The 22292-nt window shown below is 41.1% G+C and overlaps 1 protein-coding gene across 6 annotated transcripts in view; it reads right to left on the bottom strand.

Annotated features, from left to right (window-relative positions):
• Window positions 1-335: 335 nt before the first annotated feature.
• frmd4ba (FERM domain containing 4Ba) overlaps window positions 336-22292 on the bottom strand; it is a 52028-nt gene continuing 30071 nt past the window's right edge. Inside the window, exons 8-24 of one of the 6 annotated variants that reach the window (XM_053683573.1) lie at window positions 17150-17233; window positions 16473-16538; window positions 16198-16255; window positions 15824-15910; window positions 8061-8137; window positions 7258-7396; window positions 6813-6954; window positions 6503-6636; window positions 6295-6411; window positions 5918-6146; window positions 5650-5706; window positions 5422-5548; window positions 4656-4823; window positions 3644-4377; window positions 2615-2747; window positions 2098-2297; window positions 336-1016 (exon numbers count right to left, since the gene is read on the bottom strand). In XM_053683573.1, coding sequence (XP_053539548.1) covers window positions 1000-1016; window positions 2098-2297; window positions 2615-2747; window positions 3644-4377; window positions 4656-4823; window positions 5422-5548; window positions 5650-5706; window positions 5918-6146; window positions 6295-6411; window positions 6503-6636; window positions 6813-6954; window positions 7258-7396; window positions 8061-8137; window positions 15824-15910; window positions 16198-16255; window positions 16473-16538; window positions 17150-17233 — 2569 coding nt within the window. In that variant the 3' untranslated portion in view covers window positions 336-999. Of the gene's footprint in view, window positions 1017-1631; window positions 1803-2097; window positions 2298-2614; window positions 2751-3643; window positions 4378-4655; window positions 4824-5421; window positions 5549-5649; window positions 5707-5917; window positions 6147-6294; window positions 6412-6502; window positions 6637-6812; window positions 6955-7257; window positions 7397-8060; window positions 8138-8958; window positions 9812-15823; window positions 15911-16197; window positions 16256-16472; window positions 16539-17149; window positions 17234-22292 lie in introns of those variants that run through there. The other 5 variants (XM_053683575.1, XM_047158684.2, XM_053683574.1 and 2 more) reach the window with 5 other exon arrangements.

The following is a 22292-nucleotide window of genomic DNA, read 5'->3' as shown; positions in this document are numbered from 1 at the left end:
AGTAAGTAATGTAAAATATTCCAGGGCATGATTTACACATATACGGCATGGGAAAGCTATCAGGAGCATGTCTAGTAACTGGTCCGTGTTGTTCAAGCACCATTCCAAAGTAGTGTTTGTCTTGTCAATACGATGATAGAGATTCCTGTTCTTTTCATAAGACATATACGCAGCAGACGGGCAAAGCGACACAGTGTATTTTAAATAACGCGTGTAAATAATGCTGCAAGTAAATACATGATTAAAAGTTCCATTTTCTTTGCATAGCCATGTTCAGAGCCCTTGCAAAATACAATGTTTATGCATAATTGTATACAAAATATTTGTTTGAAAAAAAAAAAAAAAAAAAATTTTTAAGACAGAATTAACTTGAATAGCAATATAGAAGTTAATGCTTCAAGATCTTTAAACAAACTGCAAAATGTCCATTGGAGATTTTTCACACAACAGAAACCAGCTGAGTTTAGTCCTTCATATTAATATTTGCTTTGTGTCTATGAAGAGGAAATAGGATTGTAATATCCTTCCATGGCAATGGAATGGTCCAGGCTACTTGGCTCAAATACCACCTTCCTCGGCCCAATCACTATTACCATATTAACAAATCCCAAAGAAATTCCACAGCAGGCACTCATCAGGGCAGGCAGAGTTCCACAAGTGCTAGCACCACACACACACACTCAAAATGCGTTGCTCTCCAGGGCCTGTTCCCAAAGGCCTGTTTCGGTTCTGTTGCAAGGGGAATGCACTCGTGCTCTCTGAGCTGGCTGAATGCCGTCGTGCACAATCCTTGCCCGGTAACGTTCCTCAAAACGTCGATGATTTGAACTCGTCACCCGCAGAAAAATAAACCGGGATTTGAAAAAGGCACAAAGCATGAAGAAGTTATCTTAATTTCCTACACTATCGTTCCAGGCTTGGAGTCTTCGTGCCAGTAAAGTGTCTGATCCTCAGAGTCAAAACTGTCCACTGGGCTACACAGGTGTGAATCCATTTGGTTTACATCCATGTATGACCTGAAATATAAAAGACGGCATAAGAAATGTGCATCAGGAAATCAAAATGCACACTGAATATTTCTGAACGTTTTAACCCCTGTTCGTCCACGTTATATCAGAGGAAATATACGGCCAGAGGAAGTTATATTACGAGTGCTATATTACAGTATGCAAAAAGCTCCTCTTCCTTAGATTCTAAGAGAATGAAGAAGAGTCATGATTAAGAACCTGAACTGCTTTCACGTTAGAAGATGTAGTACACATGGCTACTACTAAGTGAAGGTCATTTATTTATTTATTTATTTTTTTAATGAATACGTTTGTTCAACATGGGGTTAAAACATTCATACACCTGATGAAAAACACACACAAGCACGTGTACAACTCACAGCAATCGAGACATGTCACGTGTTCGTCCGCAGAACAAGATGCCACCCGTGTAGCGTGATACCCGACACACAGGACCAACCCACCACCACTGAACACACAAACCTATCCAGCAGTGTGGTACAATAAAGCTGAGCTACCAGACAGGTTTAGTGCGTCAGGAAATTGATTGTTAAGAGTGACAACACTTACAGTTAAGAGTGACAACAGGTTAGAGAAGCAGTGTGGGGTTTGTATGCAGCTCACCACATTGTTTAGTGCTGCAAGTTGCACTAGCACTGAGTGTAATAATAGTCCTGGTCATAACCACTGGCAACAGCACCAGGCATGTCTAAACGTCCTGGAGCTGGGCTCCTCCTAGCAAACGGAGATGGAGCTCTGGGGCCTGGGGGCGGAGCTAGATGATGGGGCTGGCGGCTGGCATGAAAGGGATGGTGGTTAGTCAGATAAAGCAGCAACCCGTGTGCGTTTTCTCTTCACACAACTAGGAATATGTGAGTTAAGAACATGATGTTAAGACCTTTCTGTCTGGAGAAACACAGACACTTAAAAGCCATGCAGCGTTCCTTTAATGGGAGGACAAACCCAGAAATTCCACACAAACTGTACCAACATGCAGCACAAAAACGACCAGAGATTTCAATAACGCGACTCACAAAACAACACACAGAAAAACAGAGCAAAAACACATAACTAGCACATTTTTACTTACTATCAAGGGCTACATTTATCAAGGAGGCTTTATTAACCATGTCAGTTTTGGAGCCATCACAGCCCAACCACTCCACCCGATAGCGGGATGGAGGAGGTCGAGGGAGGGAGAGGTAAGAGGATGAGGAAGAACAAGCACTAGGTGAGAAGGAAGGAGGTGGGTAGTGCCGGGAGGGTGCAGGGTGTGGACTGAAGGCATGTCTATGAGAAAGAGGATGGGGAAAAAGAGAGAGATAGGGGAGATGCAGGCTTTGTAGAGAACATAGTACAAGTTATAACCTAGTACACCCATAGCAAAGAGATCACTTATCACAAACAAAATTTTTTTTAAAAAAGGCAGTAAGTGGTGATCAGCAAATTCTATTTTGAGCGATGAGCATTATGTGGCCCAACTGCACAGCTCAACGTTAGACAGATCCTCTGCAATTGGTGCATTCCTAAGGCGTAAGGTGCAGGACACCGTGGTTAAGACAATTGATTTAAGGACTACAAGGTAATTAAGGCCTAGAGGCTCTTACCGGCTCTGTGGAAGGGGACTCTGATGGACTGAATTGTAGCTGTAGGCATGCTGTGGGTGAAGGCCCATGTCGTATTCCGATAAACCTACGGACAAGTGATCATGCCAGTTCCCTGTGCTGGGCGCTGTAGAAACTGGAAAATCAAGAATAATGAACTTCAGTGTAGTCAGTGTATGAAAATATTTAAGGAATGACATCCTAAGGAATGCATTAGACTAAAATCACAGGCACGTTTCTTTTATTAGTCATTAGTGACTATGGAATAAAACTGTACGTCACAGAGATCAACGTTTTATTTCTGTGACATATTGTGATTTTTATTTCCACATGAGATGTATTGTTGTGTATTGTTATGCAAATGTTATGCACTAGCTATTATTCTTTATTACAGAGCTTCATTACACCAGCACAGCTTAGACATGCATTTCACTAAAATCGTCACCTCGTTTTATTTCCAACCATTTCATTATGATGCAATCAACCTTACACTCCGTATCATTTAACATCCTATATCCCATATCTTACTGTCTTATATGTTTCAGAAAGCTAAAGATTTACGACTTGACTGGAACAAGACTGAAGGCTTAACCTTAAAACTTAACCAATGGATGCTGGGCCATGGGATTTAAAATGTACACTGCTGAAATCACTCAATATCTATCCGAATTATAAGCAATATGGATCATATTTAATGAAATGGACACGCAAAACCCCTTTAACCGTTTTGGGGATGATTCTGAAGGCGCGTGGGTGTCAAAAATAAGAACGAGTCTATAATGACCCTTTTTGTTTTGTTGTCATATGTACAAACATGATTCATTTTAAACACTTATTTTTTTTTAAGCTTGTTATTTACTGCTCAAAATTACGTAAAACAATCGATACATTTCGCCAGACCTACATTTCTGAGAAAAGCTCAGAAAGTTGGGATTATTATTTTCGGCATTGTTCTACAATTCGTGCCTTTTTTTTTTTTGACCTGAAGAGAACATGTGGATTTACAGAAAAACAAACGCAGAAATGCCTCACCTGAGGCATATGAGGTGCTGCGATCATTGTAGCCATAAGCATGTGGTATCCTCCTGTAGGCCATGCTTTGCTGGGACTCCCTCTCGTACTCGTATGGCACCTGCCTTTGTACTGTGTGTCGGTTATACCAGCCTCGTAAGTGCTCGGCCACTATAGCCTTCTGCGTGTTCCTCATAAGGTTTTCGTTCCTCGATGGCGGACGACTCCTCGTCTGCCTCAGCGTAGCATATGGATTCCGGCTCATACTGTCCATCTCAGTGTGACTGTAGTCACTGTATTGTTCGTGTGCATGGTAGGAAAGAGTCTGGTAGGAAGGATTTACACTATAATGGCCCGCTGTCTCATCCTCATACGTGTAGCTTCCGTTGGTGTGTGGATCTGCATAGCAGGGGTATCCAGTGACGTAGTAGGCTGTCGTGGGGGGCCTGGTCGGTGCATTATAGCTGCAGCAGCGAGAATCGTTCTGTGCCAGGTTGGGCATGCTGCCTGTATTCGCATAATAGTCCCTCAGGCGACGATGGCGGTTTCGAGCGCGCGAATGGGCGCAGTACTCCGCGCTTGACTGGCTAGTGTGTGAGGAGACATCATCAAGTACCTCGGTGCTGTTGCTGCGTCGGGCAGCAGGGGCGATTGCGAACGCAGGCTCCGGGCCGTCACACTCCGAGGCAAAGAGTGACTGAGACTCGAGACTGCCACTGCGCTGACGGAAGTGCTGAGGCGTGTCCTCCTCACACCTGTGTGCACATGCATGCACAACAGATAGGTCAGAATCATTCTAAACATGCTTTTACATGGAGAGTTTGCCTAAAATGCTAGCATGACTAAGAAATAACAGCTTATAGCAGATCACACTGGAAAAACTCATACATGCATTTTATTCACCAGCTAGGCTACAATCAAAGAGATTAATCATGGTGGGTTTGAGCTGTATGTATGTTAAGTGGGACAGATGGAGGCATGTTGGAGGCTGGAGATGGTACAGTGCCTGCAGAGTGTCAAGGTGTTCAGTTACCTGAGCTGGATGCTGCTGAAGGCATTGCGTGTCAGCTGGGGTGTTGGAGGCATGCTGCGCGAGTTCCCTGCTTCTTGCCTGGAGGGAGCGTAATAGGGGCTACTATGCGGTGATAAAGAATCTTGCTGGATGTAGGAGTAAGGTTCTTGGACTTCGCCATAGTTCAATCTATAATACAGATAAGAAGACTGCTTTCACAATGTTGACTTCCTCTAAAAGAGTTATCGTTATGGAGACCAATCACACAAGGGCCAAACTCCTGGCTACACTTATGACTATCAAATGAAGGATTACATCATTGATCAAACAGCTCTGTGGAAAAGAAATAAAAAAAACCCATACCATTCTACAAACACTTAACAGCTGAGAGACATTTTGTCTACTGTGAAAAAACAAACAAACTATCACATGGCATCCGTGACTCACTAGCTAAATGTGGCTGCCAATGATTTCAAAGTAAATCTGCAAAAGCTTCCTTTGTAACCTTATGTTTTCTTTTCTGCCTTCTTAATTTGTTGTCCACGTTTTAGCAGTCATTGGAGAACAAGCTCGTCTCGCACTGTTTTTAACACGTAGAGTGTGCTTGATATGATAAGAGGTACAGATGGAAGTAGAAACCCAAGCAGGAATGTATGTCTGGTTTCTAACAAGCCTTAACATGATGTAACAAGCATCGACCAGCTCGGGCCCCAAATGCAAAGGCAAACCCCCACTTAAGATCCGGAAGCAGAGAAAGAAAAGACAGTTATTGCTGGGGGAGTCTCACCTGTCAGAGTTGTGCGGTTCTTCGGAGGCCCTGCGATTGGATTGATATGGAATGCCGAGGTTGTCTGAAGGCCGTGGTGAATACTGAACTGAACGGGAACGTTGGCGTTGCACTACAAATGCCTCATCTGTGGTGAAAGGGGGGGAAAGGGTTCGATTAACCTGCGTAGAGAGGTTTCCATTTTCAGATCACAAAACAGTAGGACTAAATATGAACTGCGACTTTTACCATCATCCAGATTTAAGCTGTCAGATAGTGAGCTGAGTTCGGCTGCATTCATGTCATCTATGAAGAGATTAAGACTTCAGTTTGTTTACTTTAACACACAGTTATAACCCAGTAATGATAAAGAACGATGATGATCTTTTATTTAATAAAACAATTAGTGCAGCCTAAACCAAGTAATCCTAAACTATTAATACACAGTCAATAAATCACTATACATTCTCTCACACCCCGGTAATTAATTTTATTTAAATTTTTTTTAAGCGTGTACCGGTGATAATCAGCGAGGCCCTTTGTGTGGGTTTCTTGCCCGTTTTCACTCTGTAGTCATTCATTTCATTCTCAATCATTTGAAGCGTCTTCATAGCATCTTCAAAGTTCCTCCGCCGTTTCCTCTTCACAGTTTTACAGAGATCCGTTTCACTGGCGAGCTTCTTTGCCGCTTCTACAATCTTCTGCTGTAGAGAAAACCGGCTTTCTAAGTTCCTTAACTGAGGGTCCTGAGGGCAGGGAGGAGAGAGAGGAAAAAAGAAGTAAATAAATAAAAAATAAAAAACACTGGCATTTAATAAAAACAAATATTGTATAGTCATAGTTGAGGGTGCTGTATTACTGAACTAAAGTACATAAAGACAAAATGTGACGTACCGCATCGTGAGGGAAATGATCGTCTAGTTTGAAAGCAGTTCCTACACGTCTTCTTACAGTAGGAGGCTTCTCTCCTGATGCTAAAGGGTACTCTTTAGGCAATTTGCCTGTCAGTTCCTGGGGAAATAAAGATATCTTTTAAATGTCATCTAATTTTTACAAATATCAATCTACTACGGTGATCTTAAGTTAAAAGAAAAACACTGACTGCTTCTCTGAGGCAAATCTTCTTAAGCTCAGTCAATTTCTGAGCCAGAAGATCCTGAAGGCTCTTCTCTTTCTTCTTCAGCTCAGCAAGCTTCTCTTTCTTCAACTCCTCATTTATCTCAGAATCTACAGAATCTAAAACGCACAAACAAGCTCAACCTTAAATAAACCCCAGATATATACATATGAAAATGATGTCAAACTTTGAGTAAGTCCACTCTTCAGTTTCAGCTGACTACACCTAATAAACCAATAAGAGGGGACCTTCGGCTCAGAGGCTTTAACAAATAAGAACGGTAGTTATTTATTACCTGCAGAGGCCAAGCTTCCGTTGCTGGCCATGATGAGCTGGTCTCTGCTCTCTCCGCTCACCATCTTGCTGACTCTGGAGGCTCCAGTACCGGTAAGGTCCATGGCGATATCCCCCAAATTCTTAGATGTGGTTATTTTAGACTTCAAACAAACAAGAAAATATGAAGGTCAGCTAGCAGACTAGAAAGTTCAATGGCTCAACTTAAGACAATTAGTGCAATAAAATGTTAAGTGCATTCCAACTGTACTGCTAAATACATATAGGATGCATTTTTATGTCACACTGAATTTATAATACAAGTAAATGAAAGCGATTAGTGATGTATCTTAAGACATCTGATCCTCATCCTTCAAGATTATACCACAAATCTATTTGTATTTGTTACATGAGCGTCAAGCTTGAGAATAGAGAAAGATTGATGCAGCTAATGCTGACAGACTCACATTGCTCTGTCTGCAGTCCAAGTAGAACTGGTGCTGGCTGATTGCCATCGCCCAGATGGTTTTGATCAGCGAGTGGCTGGCATACCACGTGTGGATAACCTGTCCAGACTGGCCAAAAGTGGACTTGGATGATGCTCTCCTGAGGATTAATATATACACACACTTTTAAAAAGAGGCATCAAGACAATTAGCGGCTACAGTCGAGCTCTTAAAACAATTGTTGCAGTGCAAAAGCCGGCACTGTGTCATGTAGGAAATGGTAAGACAATGGTGTATAAATCAGCAAACTATAACTGGCTATTTCACAGGCTGTACGACATTTAAAAAAAAATAAGAAAAAGAAAAAAAAAAAAGTCAAGCAGTAGTGTCATTTGTGTTTACATATCAACTCTAGCCACCATTACATATCAAAAAGTTCAACGTGGATGTCAGCACTGACCTTGCTGTGAAGATTTACAACATAATGCTTTAACTAAACTTTCCCTTCTCAATGGCTGCTCTGTGGGAAGCGTTATTTTTTAAAACCAAACAGCTACAAATCAAGAGCCAAGTATCAGTGACCATCAGTTATGACTAACGTTGCCAGAAGCAGCATTTTAAAATCCAGAAGCATTACAGCACACAGAGCTAAAATCTTCAAACTGCCGTATCTTTAACTTGTAGAAAATAGACCTTTCCAAGTTGACACTTCATTCTCCAATCACTGGAAGACATTGTAACTATTTGAATAGTGCAGAGTCAGTGAGGATGTACGAGGTAAAAAAATGCACCAAATCTCAGACATGTAACTCCTCTTGTTTTACCTGGGAGGGTCGTTGACCTCAACTGCAAATTTCTTCTCACGGAAATACAAGTTCTCTAACTGCTTCCAGTGGAAGACCTGCAAAGAGATCATAATTGAGGTAAAAGATTTGGAGAATCGGGACACAGACATAAGTTAATACAGGGTGTTTTGACACCTTATGGTAGACGGAGAACAAATATTTACATCCCTTTATTTCACAAACCCATGGGTTACAAATCATGTCACAACAGACATGTTTTGTAAACTTTAAAACATTATTACACGCTCTCTCTTTTCTCTTTCCAAGGAAGAAAAAACCCCCACAAAAAGGACATTTAGCTGGAAACAGATGACAAAAGGCATCTGCTACAAGGTCAATTAAGTGCCACTGCTGCTATAATGAAACTACAGGAGATGAGCTACGGTCAAAGCCCCGGCATATTTTTAAATACGCCCTAAAGGGAAGGGAGCTCAAAACAAGGCAATGGATATGGTCACTGCAAAACATCTGCTACCGATAGACAAAGTGTGCTTGAAACCTTTTCCTGGGAACTCATTTCCAGCTCTACCAGATTCCAAACAGCTATAGAACACTATCTATTCAGGGTACGTAATCACGATGACAGATTACCCAGAAAAGGGCGGAAATAGTAGTGGACAATCCCACAACCAGGAAACACGGTTTGGCGCTTTCAAATACACGCACAACATGAAGGAAATTAAATGAACTCTAGACAGCTGAAACTTAAAAGGCTCATTTTCTCACACAAACCTTTGAGAAATCTAATATCAAATATAATCAATTTGATTCCGGTAGAGAGAGAGAGAGAGAGAGAAAAAAAATTCAAATACACCTGGCAGAACACCTTTTTAAGAATCACTGTGCTGTGACTTATAGATCCAAGTGGAGCTCTTACCAGTGAAGTTAAGAAGCCTGCATAAAATCCCTGGTGTATCGAACAGGTTCTGTGGAGTCCTATGCTCAAGTTCCCCCACAGGATTGAGGCTTCCTTGAACAATACTCGCTTGTCTGCTCTCATAGAAAGCAAAAGGTGTTGCAAGAGTTTCAGCTCAACAAGTCCCTCCCATACACTCCTCCTCTGCGTGACATCAGGAAAATCTCACTTCGCCCTAGCCCATTTACAGCAGGTTGACGACTGGAATACACACTCTTCTGCCCCTCCCTTCTTCTTGCGTCTCAATCTGACTAAGCAGACACTCATTCTCACAGCCAGTCTACCGCTCCCTCTTGTACTTTTGCCATTACCCCCCATCCTCAAACCAGATTTACTGGTTATACACCGGTATAGAACAGCTTCAAACCTTTACCGCTTATGGTCTCACATGGGAAAGAATTTGCTTTTCACTCGGGCTGTTTCCTAGAACACAGCAGATTGAGCATACTCTTCTGTAGCTGCTCGTTATACTTCATACTTAATTTCCTGGTGTTCGTGTGCGCTTTTCCCGAAGCCGAAATCGCATACACCACCTACAGCAGATCCAGTTCAGCGACTCCTCAACACTCCCAATGCTTCCCAGGGCAAATATGCATGGAATCTACTACTTATTTTTAATCATTAATCGCTGGCCATCACACTCCTAACCTCTTCGTGAAAACAAGACGGCCCCCTTTACCACTGCTCAAGCTGACAACAGAAAAATGTTTCACCCCCTTATCAGAAGCCTCCGCCAGACCTCTCGCTTTCTACTAGATGCCACAATATGCAGATAGAATGCATGTACACTACAGGAAGATAAAAAGGTAGAAGCAATGCATAAAAAAAAAAAAGGTCCAAATCTGGAGGAAAAAGAAACCAAATTTCTTACAAAACTCCATTCTGTTAGCGCCGGTATTAAGTGTTCTTGAAACAACAAGGGGAAGAGGAACAACAACATAAAAAGATCTGTAACTCGATGCTTCTGTAGAATCTTCTAAAGAGATTGTTTCCACATAAGAGGCATTCGCTGTAGACCAGTCCAAACAGACTCCAGACCGCTTGTGACCACCTCTTAGTGTGGGCCATAAGGTTTATCCAATTAGATGTCTTTGTCCAGCAACTTGGAAGCAATTACAGGTGATTCAGACATAATTTAATTAAAAGGTTAATTTTATTGTATCAAGAATTTGTTAGTAACTTCTTGAAAATCCTACATCTACACCATGGGTAAAAGTAAGACCTGTACCACAAGTAAATCTAGTTTACAACCTACCACAACCTCAAACTAACTAAGGCTGCTTGAATTCCAAAAGGGCGATTTTAGGTAGACGAGTCTGGATGTGTGAACGAGCGAGTGGTACATACAGAGTGAGACATATCTAGTCTCAACGAATATCTAAATGTTTCTGGAATAAACCTGCTGGCTGAAAAAGTCGTTTATTCTGCCTTGTGAAAACAGCACAGTGGTGCACTGTGTTTATGAAGCAAACATCACGAAGATTCAGGTCGCGTGAACGCGGCAGGATACAATTTCAACCAATCACAACCACAGAATCTCAGCTTACTTTAGTCGAACGATGTGTGTGTGTGTCAAAAATATTATCCTGCACTGTTAGAAAAGGGTTTTTTTTTTTTTAAAGAATTTTATATTTTGTTCTAAAGGGGTTCTACTCAAACCCCATTCTGATAGGAAATCACTATGTTGTAGGATTCTATACAGCACTATTTAGGGTTGAACTGAACCTTTATGGGTTTTAGCATGGAAAAACTTTCATTTGTGGTCAAGAAAAACATTAACTGTTTAGTTCTAACACTTTATCTACAAGACATAGCGCTACACATGCTTTGCCATAAAAAAAAGGAGGAAAAAAAGAAGAAAAAAAGAGACGTGTTCAGTATCAAATTTCAAACACACACACACGAGTCACTAAGCTTGGCAGGGAAGGCAACTTGAAAATATGTCAAGGATTCCGACACACCTTATTCCTCCAAAAATATTTTAAGAAAGTAAACAATCACTTTGAATGCTGATAATTAAAAAAATATGACCATAAACTAGAAATACAGTAAACATCTATGTCCAATAGATTTTTATTTACCCAGAGATTTACAAATTATATAATAATTCCGAAGCTTACGGTTTCGGCCAGATACTACAACGGGATTTGTTTATTGTGCTCTAAGCCAGGATGGGATACGCCCATAAAACCTCAGCAATAAACTGAGAACAGTAACTCTTAGTCACCCACTTGTTTTAAATACCATATTTCTTAATGCTGAATAACAAATGGCTTAATGTTCGGTTGCACAGGAGAAAAAAAAAATAATAATACTCGGAGGACAGAAGACGACACTAACATAGCTACACTCCAACAAATTCTATAAATATGTAAACTAGGAACGCCTGTAGCTCTACACAGTTCCCTGGTAAACAGATGTAAAAAAAAAAAAAAAAAGACAACATTTCGCATGGACTGCATTTGTATATTGGGACAAGATTGGATCTCATTAGATTAATTAAATCTGCATCTGGGAAATGTAATTAAATCTTGGAAACATGCACTATGGGCATAGTGCAAAGCCTTCCCCACCCCTCCCCCCTTCTTTCCTGTATAAATTGAGGTTCTTTGTATCAGTGAACTGGTCTAACCCTTTACCAATGATATTAGCAAATATAATAACATGAAGCCATTTGAATGATTTTAAATGGCATTTAATGATTTAATACTGCTTCATGAAGAAATCTCCACACATGAGCTTGAATCTTCTGTCTGGGGGACATGTTCAAGAAGCCCAAATTGTACCCGATACAAGGTTATAAATATATTTGGATCAGTGACTACTAGGGATGCACCGAAATTAATATTCTTGGCCGAAGCCGAAGATAATGAAAAACTTGGCCGGAGGCTGAAGACCGAACACGTTTTTTCCTTTTATTTTTCCATTTTTTCACCATTGCATAAATTAAAAAGGTCAAAATGTGCTTTTTACTATTTTGTCTTGCTTTTCAAAGCAAAAAAATCAATTACAAAAACTACAATTTCAAACTGTTTATTTAACACTGAACATTTTTTTTCATTCCAGCAGGCGTAGGCTAGCAACAAGGCACAATATAACTTTAAATAAATAATCGAGTAAAATAAAAACATTTTGATGTGGTCATCTTCGAGCCCCTTGAATAGCCGATGTTAGGCCTGTAACTGACTGCTGAAAGAATGGAACACTCTGTAGCCTACGACTCAAAAGTGCATTGACAAGAGTGTAAAAAAGTGCATGGACCCACAACAAATGAATAATTGTCCTAGACATATGCCTACTCCTTTAACGGCCAGTCTTACATCTTTCTCGGACACTTTAGAATGCTTCCACACTGCCGACATGTTTACCGCAGTTAAAGCTTCGTGTGTCTCACTCTGGTTGCTAGGCTGTTTGGTCGCGTCATCAAACACGTCATTGTTCGGTCAAATTTATTCAGCCTTTTCACTTATTCGGCCGAACACCGAAAATGCTTTATTTTTGTGCTATTTTCAGCCGAATAATTTCGGTTGCCGAACATTCGGTGCATCCCTAGAATCTACTATAGACAATGTAGCTACAGACTACATACTTGTGATGTCTTCTGTACAGATGAATGAGACTTGTCTTGGACATAATGTAAGAAATTGATTCAAAAGATTCAATCTCGTCTAATTTTGTCCACAACGAAACGTCAAATCTAACACTTTACAAATAAGTTGATTTTGGTGATAAATTAGAAAGTGCTTAAATATGCTGTTTTTTGGGGGGGTTTTCTTGGACTGGTGCACTCCTGCACCTCTCAGAGAAAATTACAGACAGGATTCCATCGAAGTATGATGTTGTGTTTTTTTTAAATATTTATTTATTTTTTAAAAACTGTCGTTTAAAAATCCACCATCCAGCTGAGTGTTTGTGATTGCGACAGTTCCCAACTGCACACCTGGTAATATTTTTACACCTCCCCTACTCTCCTTAAAAGCTGAAATGGTGGACATGCTCCTTTCCACAGACTTCTTAGGCTAATGGATCTGGATGTTTACGTCGCGGGTCGCCATGTTTTAAACCTGAATCTCGATCAGCGAAAAATCCATTTCGCTTAACCTAAACTTAATACTAAATGTGAACAGGGGCATAAAACAAGTTGTTTTTAACAATAAATGATACAGTTTAGACCGTTTAACTTCATCAAAAACACACATGCAGTACACATCTGCCGCTAGGATTTTTTTAAAAAGACGAACTGCATGTCAGGAGCTGCTTTTAGACATTTAATAATTAAAAATTTCTGCTAACTATGTGTGTGGGATTATTAGTCATTAGTAATAAGAAATAATTTGGTTCACTCAAAAACGTAATAAAGCTAACATTTACTGCAGCACTTACTATAAAAGGGGGGAAAAGGTTTCGCAGTGGTTGCTTTCACAGCCCACAATTTTACAGTGTGGAAAAAAACGCTTTTTAATCTGACGACCCCCAACAGATCGTTCACGTGAGGGAGGCCCAACTGCGAGGCCCATCCTCTCTTCTCTTAGCCCCCCTGCCAGACTAATTGTGTTTTATTGCTTGATCAATTGTTTGGGCTGAGCGAAGAGCACAATGACTGGGGTGGATTTGCATAATGAGAGCAGTCTGCTGGTAGTGTGCTGGGAAGATACAAAGGCAACCAGTGTTGACAGCAAGCACAATCAATACTGGCAGGCTGATGGGGTGCACTCTGACAACCGGGTGAGGGGGTACTTTTAAAAAGAATGTAGAGAAGAAAAAAAAACCTTCCAGAGAGCAAGGCAGAATAGAAGACAGAGGAAAATGAGGGTTGAACTACACCCCGCCCCCTTTCACATGTCCTTGCTATAACTTTGCCGGGAGAAGCGCTGGTTGGGAAAGAAAATGAGAGTGAGAAAGGGATGTGCTCCTGGGACATTTCCACTCAACGCCCTATCTACACCTCAGCTTTGCCGGAGGAAAAGTAGGTTGGCAGGGAAACACCAAATGAGCCAAGACCCCTTTCAGAAACCCTGTCTCTGGCAGGCATGGTGCCAGCATTAGTCCCTGCTCTGCCTTCAAGCCTCACAACTGCGCCATGTCTCTAAAGATTTGGGCTGAAGAGACAGGGAGATGCCCATTAATGTTGTGCCACCAGACACACACCCAGCTACGGTCAACTAACAAATGCCAGAAATTACAAACTGTAATGACATGGGCTGTGCAGAAAAATGCAGAACAGCCACCCAATGAAAAAGAGCAAGGTTTAGATGGACATTAAATGGAAGGGCAGGAAACCGAAAACAGTTTAACAGAAATTGTGAATAGGCGAGATGAAGTCGCCAATTACCTACATGGATCTAGCAGATATTGCAGTCGGTTATATATACGGATAAGGTGTGGTTCTTTTAGCTAGCAGGCAAAATAAGAATACAGAACTTTAATGAGGATCTTGCTGAAACTCACACACACACACACACACACACACACCCCTTGCTGTTTATAATTAACACCACATAGTTTCTCATTTTTAAATGAGGTCTTTCACTCCTCCATGTAGTTCTCAGAAGCTGAGTATTACATCCTGTCCCATACGACCACCTCAAACCTAAAACAGTGGTTCCCACATAGCAATCTAGAGGAGTCAACTTCAAAATTGGTTCTGTGTTTAAGGAAAATGAAGTAAACATTCATGTACAACCCCAATTCCAAAAAAGTTGGGACGCTGTGTAAAATTTAAATAAAAACAAAATGTAATGATTTGCAAATCTCAAGCCCATGTGTTATTCACTATAGAACATAGTAAACAGAAATTGTTTAAAATGAGTAAATGTACTATTTAAATAATAATAATAAAAAAAAAGGTCATCTTGAATTTGATGGCCGCAGCAAGTCACAAAAGTTGGGACGGGGGCAACAAAAGGCTGGAAAAGTAAGTGCTACTAAAAATAAACAGCTGGAGGTTAATTAGCAACAGGTCAGTAGCATGATTGGGTATAAAAAAAAGACTCTCTTATTGAGGCAGAGTGTCTCAGAAGTAAAGGCGTCCCAACTTTTTCAGAATTGGGGTTGTAAAACACTGGTGCTGCATTACTTCCAGTTTAATGACAATAATAGTTTTGAGTAGCACTGATGATGAATTCTCTTTATCAAGCTATGCCGATAAGCTATCTCTGCACGTTTTTGCATGGTGGGATGCGAAAACTGTCATGCACACTTTACTACCTATCCTAGGAAAAAAAATGTATGTACAGCAATAAATACAGGGTACACACAGACAAGAGCAGCTTACCAAACCAAAAAAACAGACAAGTGGCAGCTACCAATGTGAAAAAAGGGGAAGGGGCAGGGCTTCAATTAATACTGAAGAGTTCGAAACAATTTCACAACTGTCAATCATTCCAGATTCATGTGTTGATTGGCTCATCGGCCATTTTATTTATTTATTTTTTTATTTTTTTATTTTTTTTTGGGGGGGGGGGGGGGGGGGGGGGGCTGCTGCTCCATTTTGCATATTTTTTTCAATGATAGCTCATAGCAGTGGACTCTGATGCTCCTATGCAAAAAGGTTGGCAGGTGTGATAATAATCAGTAAATAATAATCGAGGACTTTTTTATTTTGATATCCATTTCTTATTAGACAGTTATATATACTTACATATCAACTAAAATATTATGCAAGTATACGACGTGGGAAACGGATATGGATTCTCTGGACATGCTCTCATAGATTTGCCTTGTTGTTCTCAGTTTGGTGAAACATTAACTTATGGGGACAGATAAAGCACCTAAAAAGGTGAACAGGAAAACGTCAGAGTCTCCTCTGCGGTTCACTGTAACGTACCTTCCTGGGTTTTAGCTTGTCTTGTTGGTCGTACTGGGCGATGCCCTTGTAGCTAATTCCCAACCACCATGGAATTCCTTGCTTGTCCTGTAAAAGGGAAATTTGAAAAGGTTTTAAAAGGAAGTTACTCACTGGGGGTAATGAGCTCAGTAGGCAAGAGGCATTATCAAAATAAAAAGATCAAATGCGCATGCTATGGCTCGTCAATAAATCATTTGAGCTCCTCGGTCAGCTCTAATGAGCCGGATCAGTTTAACTGAACACTTTTCCACAGCAGCAAACGCTTACAGCCATCAGATGATGGACTACAAAGCTGCGTTGCCAAGTCAGAAAAATAGATCCAATAAAATTCCACAAACTAAACGTTAGCATACCTTCACTTCGTAATAATGAACACCATATGAAGGTAAGGATTCCACTAGCAAGAGATACCTGTGGATAAAATGAGCATTCATCAGAAATGGCCAAGCAATCGGTCAAGCAAAAAGTTTAGTTTATAATACAACAGGCTACTATTTAACTCCTCTACGCATCATTTAATATAGCGCATAACAATCATGCATAAACTGAGATTCCTCTCTGGTCTAAATATCTGTTCCGGTATATCCAATGCACTTGGTGTGTTAGTGAGAAATTATCGGGCACTTACTGCACGATGGCCTTTCCTCGAGTGAGTCCTTTGAGGGTTTTGTAATGCTCAATGGCTCGCTCTTCACTATGAGGCAGGAGGAGGAAGAGAGGAAGAGAGCGAGAGATTCATTACAATCTGCACATGCAAAATGAACCGTAATTGAATGCTAGGCTGAACCATCAATGTGTCATTTGTAAAGACTGTACTCTTCAGACACGAGTTCAGCACGCTCATCCATGAAATGCCATCTGGCCAACTGTCCTGTCGTACATACACCCTCTGTCTAGTATATGCTCTAATCACACACACGTGCGCACACACAAGCTTTGCCTTCACAGCTGTTTCTGCACACACTCACACAGGTGCTCCTCAACACACATTCTCCTATGATCCAGAATGGTGGAAACACATTTCAATTGGAATAAAACTAGAACAGCATCGGAAGTTATTTTTCGGAATAACTTCTAGATCTACAAATTGTTGCGACTAACCAGGAACATTTGGCTCATAAGATGCATCGCATGTGGCTGCACTGAAGAAACTTCCATCACTGGAGCCTGCAGTTTTGCACTTCCAGACTACAGTTAAACACTTTGGAAATGATAATTACAGGGCCGGCAGAGCAAAATTTAAGGTTGTTCGATAGTAAACCTGTGAGCAGAGGTTTAAATGGCTTAATTTTGCAAGCTTCTTACCAATAGCCCAGGGATGGGTGCTCCTTTAAAACAGCTGTGGGAAACACAGGGAGCTTTTTCAAGACTGTCGTTGCACTTTCATCACTGGGGAAAAGAAGAAGAAGAAGAAAAAAAAAGAAGGAACATTTTGTGTTAACTGGAAAGCAGGACCATACATTCCATATGTTTAAAGGGAAAAAAAATTAAAATACAACAGAGCACATGCATAAAGACTGTAGAAATACTTTGGTCTGATCCAACCCAAGGCTGTGTGAGAAAAGAGTAGAAAGAAATCATCTAAAAACCCAGCCCAGATACCTTCTGTACTATATTTCAAATAACCCATAGACAATTCTTCATACAGTGTGTTGCGACACGTCTGGTATTAATGGAAAGAGAAAGTTATCTTGGTGGACCGAGATTGTCAAGATGAGCATGCCACTGTCAAGATGGGTGATGGCTCAATCTGTCACTCAAAACATTCGCAGTGCAAAGTACCTTACAATTAAAACGCCATGAAGAGAAATGCTGCTTGGTAGGGTGCTGTACTACTAAACTTACACAAAAGCCATGTGAGAGATTTTGTTGGACTCAACCACACAGAGTTGGTGACACAGCCCACATATTCTCGAACAGTGTGGCAATGTTCAGGCTTTAAATTTATCCACAAAACCTAAAGCAAGTAGAAACTATAACGTATCAAACTGGATTGGACAAATTTGTAAAGTGTTCATAGGAGCATTTGCAAAAGAAATGTGATATCAGTAGCTGCGTTAACAGCTGCTGTGGTATCAGTACCATTAACCTGCTTAATTCGCTATTTTAATTGCGGAAAAAAAAACAAAAAAAAAACACAACCAGGTAATGGAAATGCGTGAATTTTGAAAAAACTCAAATACTGCTAAAACTTTTATACGCTCGCATGAGGTGGGTTTTCAGACAGTTTGACAAAGCAATATTTAAAAAAAAAAAAAAAGAAAGAAAAACATTTCTTGCATTTAGGTCACATGACATGATGGTGGTTTTGCTCACACCAAAGGTCTCAGTTACTACCCTGTACTGCACAGGTAGCCAGTTTATAACACGCGATGGCTATGCACTTCTCATTCTGAACTGGCTCCATCGGGCATGACACGGCAGGTGCCACAAGTGGTCCGATTTTGTTGGATAACTCATCAAATGTTATGGATCCACGGGACCTCTGGAAACTCACTGCGGACTACGATCTCCCAGAAATCCCGGATACATGGCCGCTGCCAGGTATAAGGGGCTTGTCTTTCCATGACTGCGTGCATTACAAGCCTTCGTCGCCTTCCATTAAACACTACCACGGCTATTGCAGTGGATGCAACTGAAATCACCCTGCCAACTCTCACAGATCTTGGAGATTCGCCACCACGTTTAACTGTAATGACTACAGTCAGAGGAGAACACAGATTTAAATCGCGTAACATCATTTAATTGAAACGCAGACCGTTCGCATTCATGTTTAGTTGACATTCTTAAAATATCGCTTCTATTTTGTGCAAAACTGCAATGGAAAAGGAGCTAGTTCAGAAAAATACTCATATCTGACGACAGCCCCGATGAGTTTGTGCAAATCAGGGAACACCAGGAAACTCACTAGTGTGAACCTTCAACTGAACGAATACTCTTTACCAAAAGATTGATCCATGAGGGGCAGAGAAAGTGTTTACAGAACACGAGAGCTTCTGTAAGCAGCTTATAGCGAGACAGCAGTCTTTAACAGTTCACTGATTCACGGTTAATGTTTGATGGTGTTAATTTGGCTGCTGTGCTGGGCGATTTGATCATGTGGTAACGTACAGCGCAGTTCTGCGCTCACCGCAACGCCCAGTCAGCAATCTGGAATTCATTATAGTGTCTGTACTATCAAACAGTTGGCTACAGGAGGCAACGTGTCAGAGAGGAACACTAATGCGTCAGCTATTTCTCTGGAGACTGAACCATCTCCCACAGAGAGGAACGTGAAAAGCAAAAGGTCATTTTAATACAACCGCCATGTGTACATGCCTTCTAATAGTCCATTAATAATCAGACTGCTATGTGAGCTGGCATTAAAAGCTCTCTACACCCAAAATTACAAGACAGCAAACATTTGATCCAAGTTGGGTAATCTGTTAAATAACATCAGTTAGAGTCAACTTAATGGAAGCAAAATTATTGCGCAATACCGCACGATATTTAATGATCTTTCATATTTGGGCATTTTGCATGCATGTTTGCATCACAATACACAACGGGTATGAAAAACTAGTCTCGCGGGGAAGCACTTCATGCTGTATATTTTAACCAATTTAAAAATAACCGTTGGATGGGTTTCCCCGTCATTTTTAGTGAAGACGCACGACTTATTACATTTTGCTGATACAGACATTTGTGACTTAAAAACGTGCGTCGCTTGATTGAAAACGCCGCTGACTTGCCAAACTAACGATAATCATTTGTTACACTCGAACAGAACTCAAGCTTCTCGTTGGTACGCCAACGCCAACACTAAATGGCTCTCATGGCACGCGCATACGTTTGGATCAGATTACAAGCCGACAGATTGTCATCAGTGCTGAGGTGTCTACCAGACGGTCTTTTCCGATAGAGGGTGGGGTAATGAAATTTTTAAATCCACACCAACATGCTTTGTTAAATGCTATATTATATACCGAATTATCAGCACATTCCTCGTCAGTACTGGTCATGCACAATGTAGTGCGAGGTATGTTTCACATTAAACCATGTATTTATGATTTCCCATTAATCATTTCCCAGTAACTTTGTCTAGAATTATGTGCCATTACAATCAAAACTTTTCTTTAAGTGCAAATGATAAGATGCTCAAATGAGTGGTCCTTTATTGTTTTAAAGACACATATCACTGATACATCACTAACCAGCCTGCCGCCTGAGTGTCTGCCAGGGAACAATAACTTTACTCCCTCAAGCTTTACATCCACTCAGGCTTAAAGACACATAGAAGGGAGGAAAGAGAAGGAGATGGGGGCCTAATCTCCTGGCATGCTGGTCTCCACTGCTTGTGCTTTATGGAGAGGATTTGTGATCTTCGGTCATATGTGGAAAATAGAAGCCATTATCTGAGGCAGCGTGAAGAGATTCACTAGAAGCCTAGTGTCAGAAAGCAGTTTCAGTTTTAATATGACTGCAATGGAACTACACTGAATACCAAGTACAATGGCTAAAGACACACGTAGACAATTAACTATCGAAATGTACAGTGCCCTTCGGAATCACTGGCACCCTTCATAAAAATGACAAATGATGGAGGAATGAAAGGGGCGGGGAATCAAAAGACTTTGAACTGCATAGTTTAGTTGGTTCTTGTGCTTGACACATTTCAAAATCACTTCTTAAATGGCACTCCCATGAAAACATGCTGTTTTGAAGTGCTGCATTGGAAGGGGGGGGGGGGGGGGTTCCTGAACCTCACCAACCATCATTAAAACAGCAATTGGCATTGTGTGTCAGAAGAGACCACATCAAACATAATGGTCATGCACACCCAGTAGGTTTGGTGACAAAGGTGACTGCATTCAAGGAAAAGCACCTGATACCTTTTGTAAAATATGGAGGTGGGTCATTTATGCTTTAATGCTGTTTTGTGGCTGCTGGTCCAGGAACTCTTCTAAAGACTGATGGAATCATGAATTCTGCCAAGTACCAGGATCCATCCATCTTCTATACCGCTTATACTTCCTCCAGGGTCATGGGGAACCTGGAGCCTATCCCAGGGAGCATGGGGCACAAGGCGGGGTACACCCTGGACAGGGTGCCAATCCATCACAGGGCACATTTACATACACACTCACACACCCATTCATACACTACGGACACTTTAGACACGCCAATCAGACTACCATGCATGTCTTTGGGGAGGAAACCGGAGGAAACCCCCGCAGCACGGGGAGAACATGCAAACTCCGCACACACAGGGCCACGGTGGGAATTGAACCCCCGACCCACGTGAGGCGAACGTGCTAACCACTACGCCAGCGCAAGTACCAGGATATTTCACCCCAAACCCTGACTGCCTCTGCCAGGCGATTCAGACTCGGCCACAGACAGAACTTCCAACAAGATGACGAACCAAACGTGATCCAGAATCAACACAAAAACATTTAAAGAAACACAAACACAATATTCTGCAATAACCAGCTCAATTTCAGAATTTGACACTTACTGAAAACCTGTGGTCTAATCTCACCACACTCGATTTACTATAAAATCACAACTCTGGTTTCGCTGTGGATTCGGGAGCGATGCAGGAAACACTGGTGAAAAAACACATACACTTAAAATAAAGAATTTATGACCCATAATGTTGCTTGTTTTCTTTTAGATGTTGTTACAGTGATGCTGTTAGATGGTACGAACGACTCCCCCGTCATCATCCCTCCTGATCGGCCATGTTGGGAGAGCCTTAATAGTATGCGAGTTCGGTGCAGTACGACTCTGTTCCCGCCCCGATTGTAAAACAAAACGTGATTGGTCGGAGCGAGAACGTGCTACGATTGGTCAGTGCGATGAGGCTGTTATGCGATTGGCTTGAGTAGACAGTGGTCGGTGTCCACCCATTTGTGGATTTGTGCGCACTCGACGCGAGAAATGTTTCGAAATCCACAAACGCGTGCAACAAAATCCTCAAATGCACCGGAACACGATCCACAAATGATTGCCAGGCAGAGTTGTGTTTGTGACAAAAACATATTTGTAAAAAAAATTTAAATAAAATAAAATTCACAAATCTCATTTTATTTATTGGTCATTTTAATTCAATTTTGCGAAATTCGCTCCATTTATTTGTGGATCATAATCTATTTATTTGTAAATATGAAACGATTCTAACCCCGTAGTGGTCCGAGTTGAACAGGTAAGCCCACTTGGACAAACCTAAGAATGTGAGGGAGTTTAAAATATGCTGTACGGAGGAGTTTACCAAGTGTCTCCAGTTTAATTAGACATTACAGGGAGAGAATGTTCTCTCCAGGGTAAGCTTCACAAAAACAGAAATTGGAAGTGCGCCAATGATTTTTAAGCCGGTGTTTCTCATTTATCCACAGACATGAAACAAAAATCAAAACTGTAAATAATCTGAAGATGCGTCTTTAACATGTTCCTATACGCTCATATT

Source organism: Ictalurus punctatus, chromosome 11 (assembly GCF_001660625.3).
Source record: "Ictalurus punctatus breed USDA103 chromosome 11, Coco_2.0, whole genome shotgun sequence".
Taxonomy (NCBI): Eukaryota; Metazoa; Chordata; class Actinopteri; order Siluriformes; family Ictaluridae; genus Ictalurus; species Ictalurus punctatus.
Note: the sequence above shows the minus strand (reverse complement) of the source record. Positions and strands in the feature narration are given on the sequence as shown.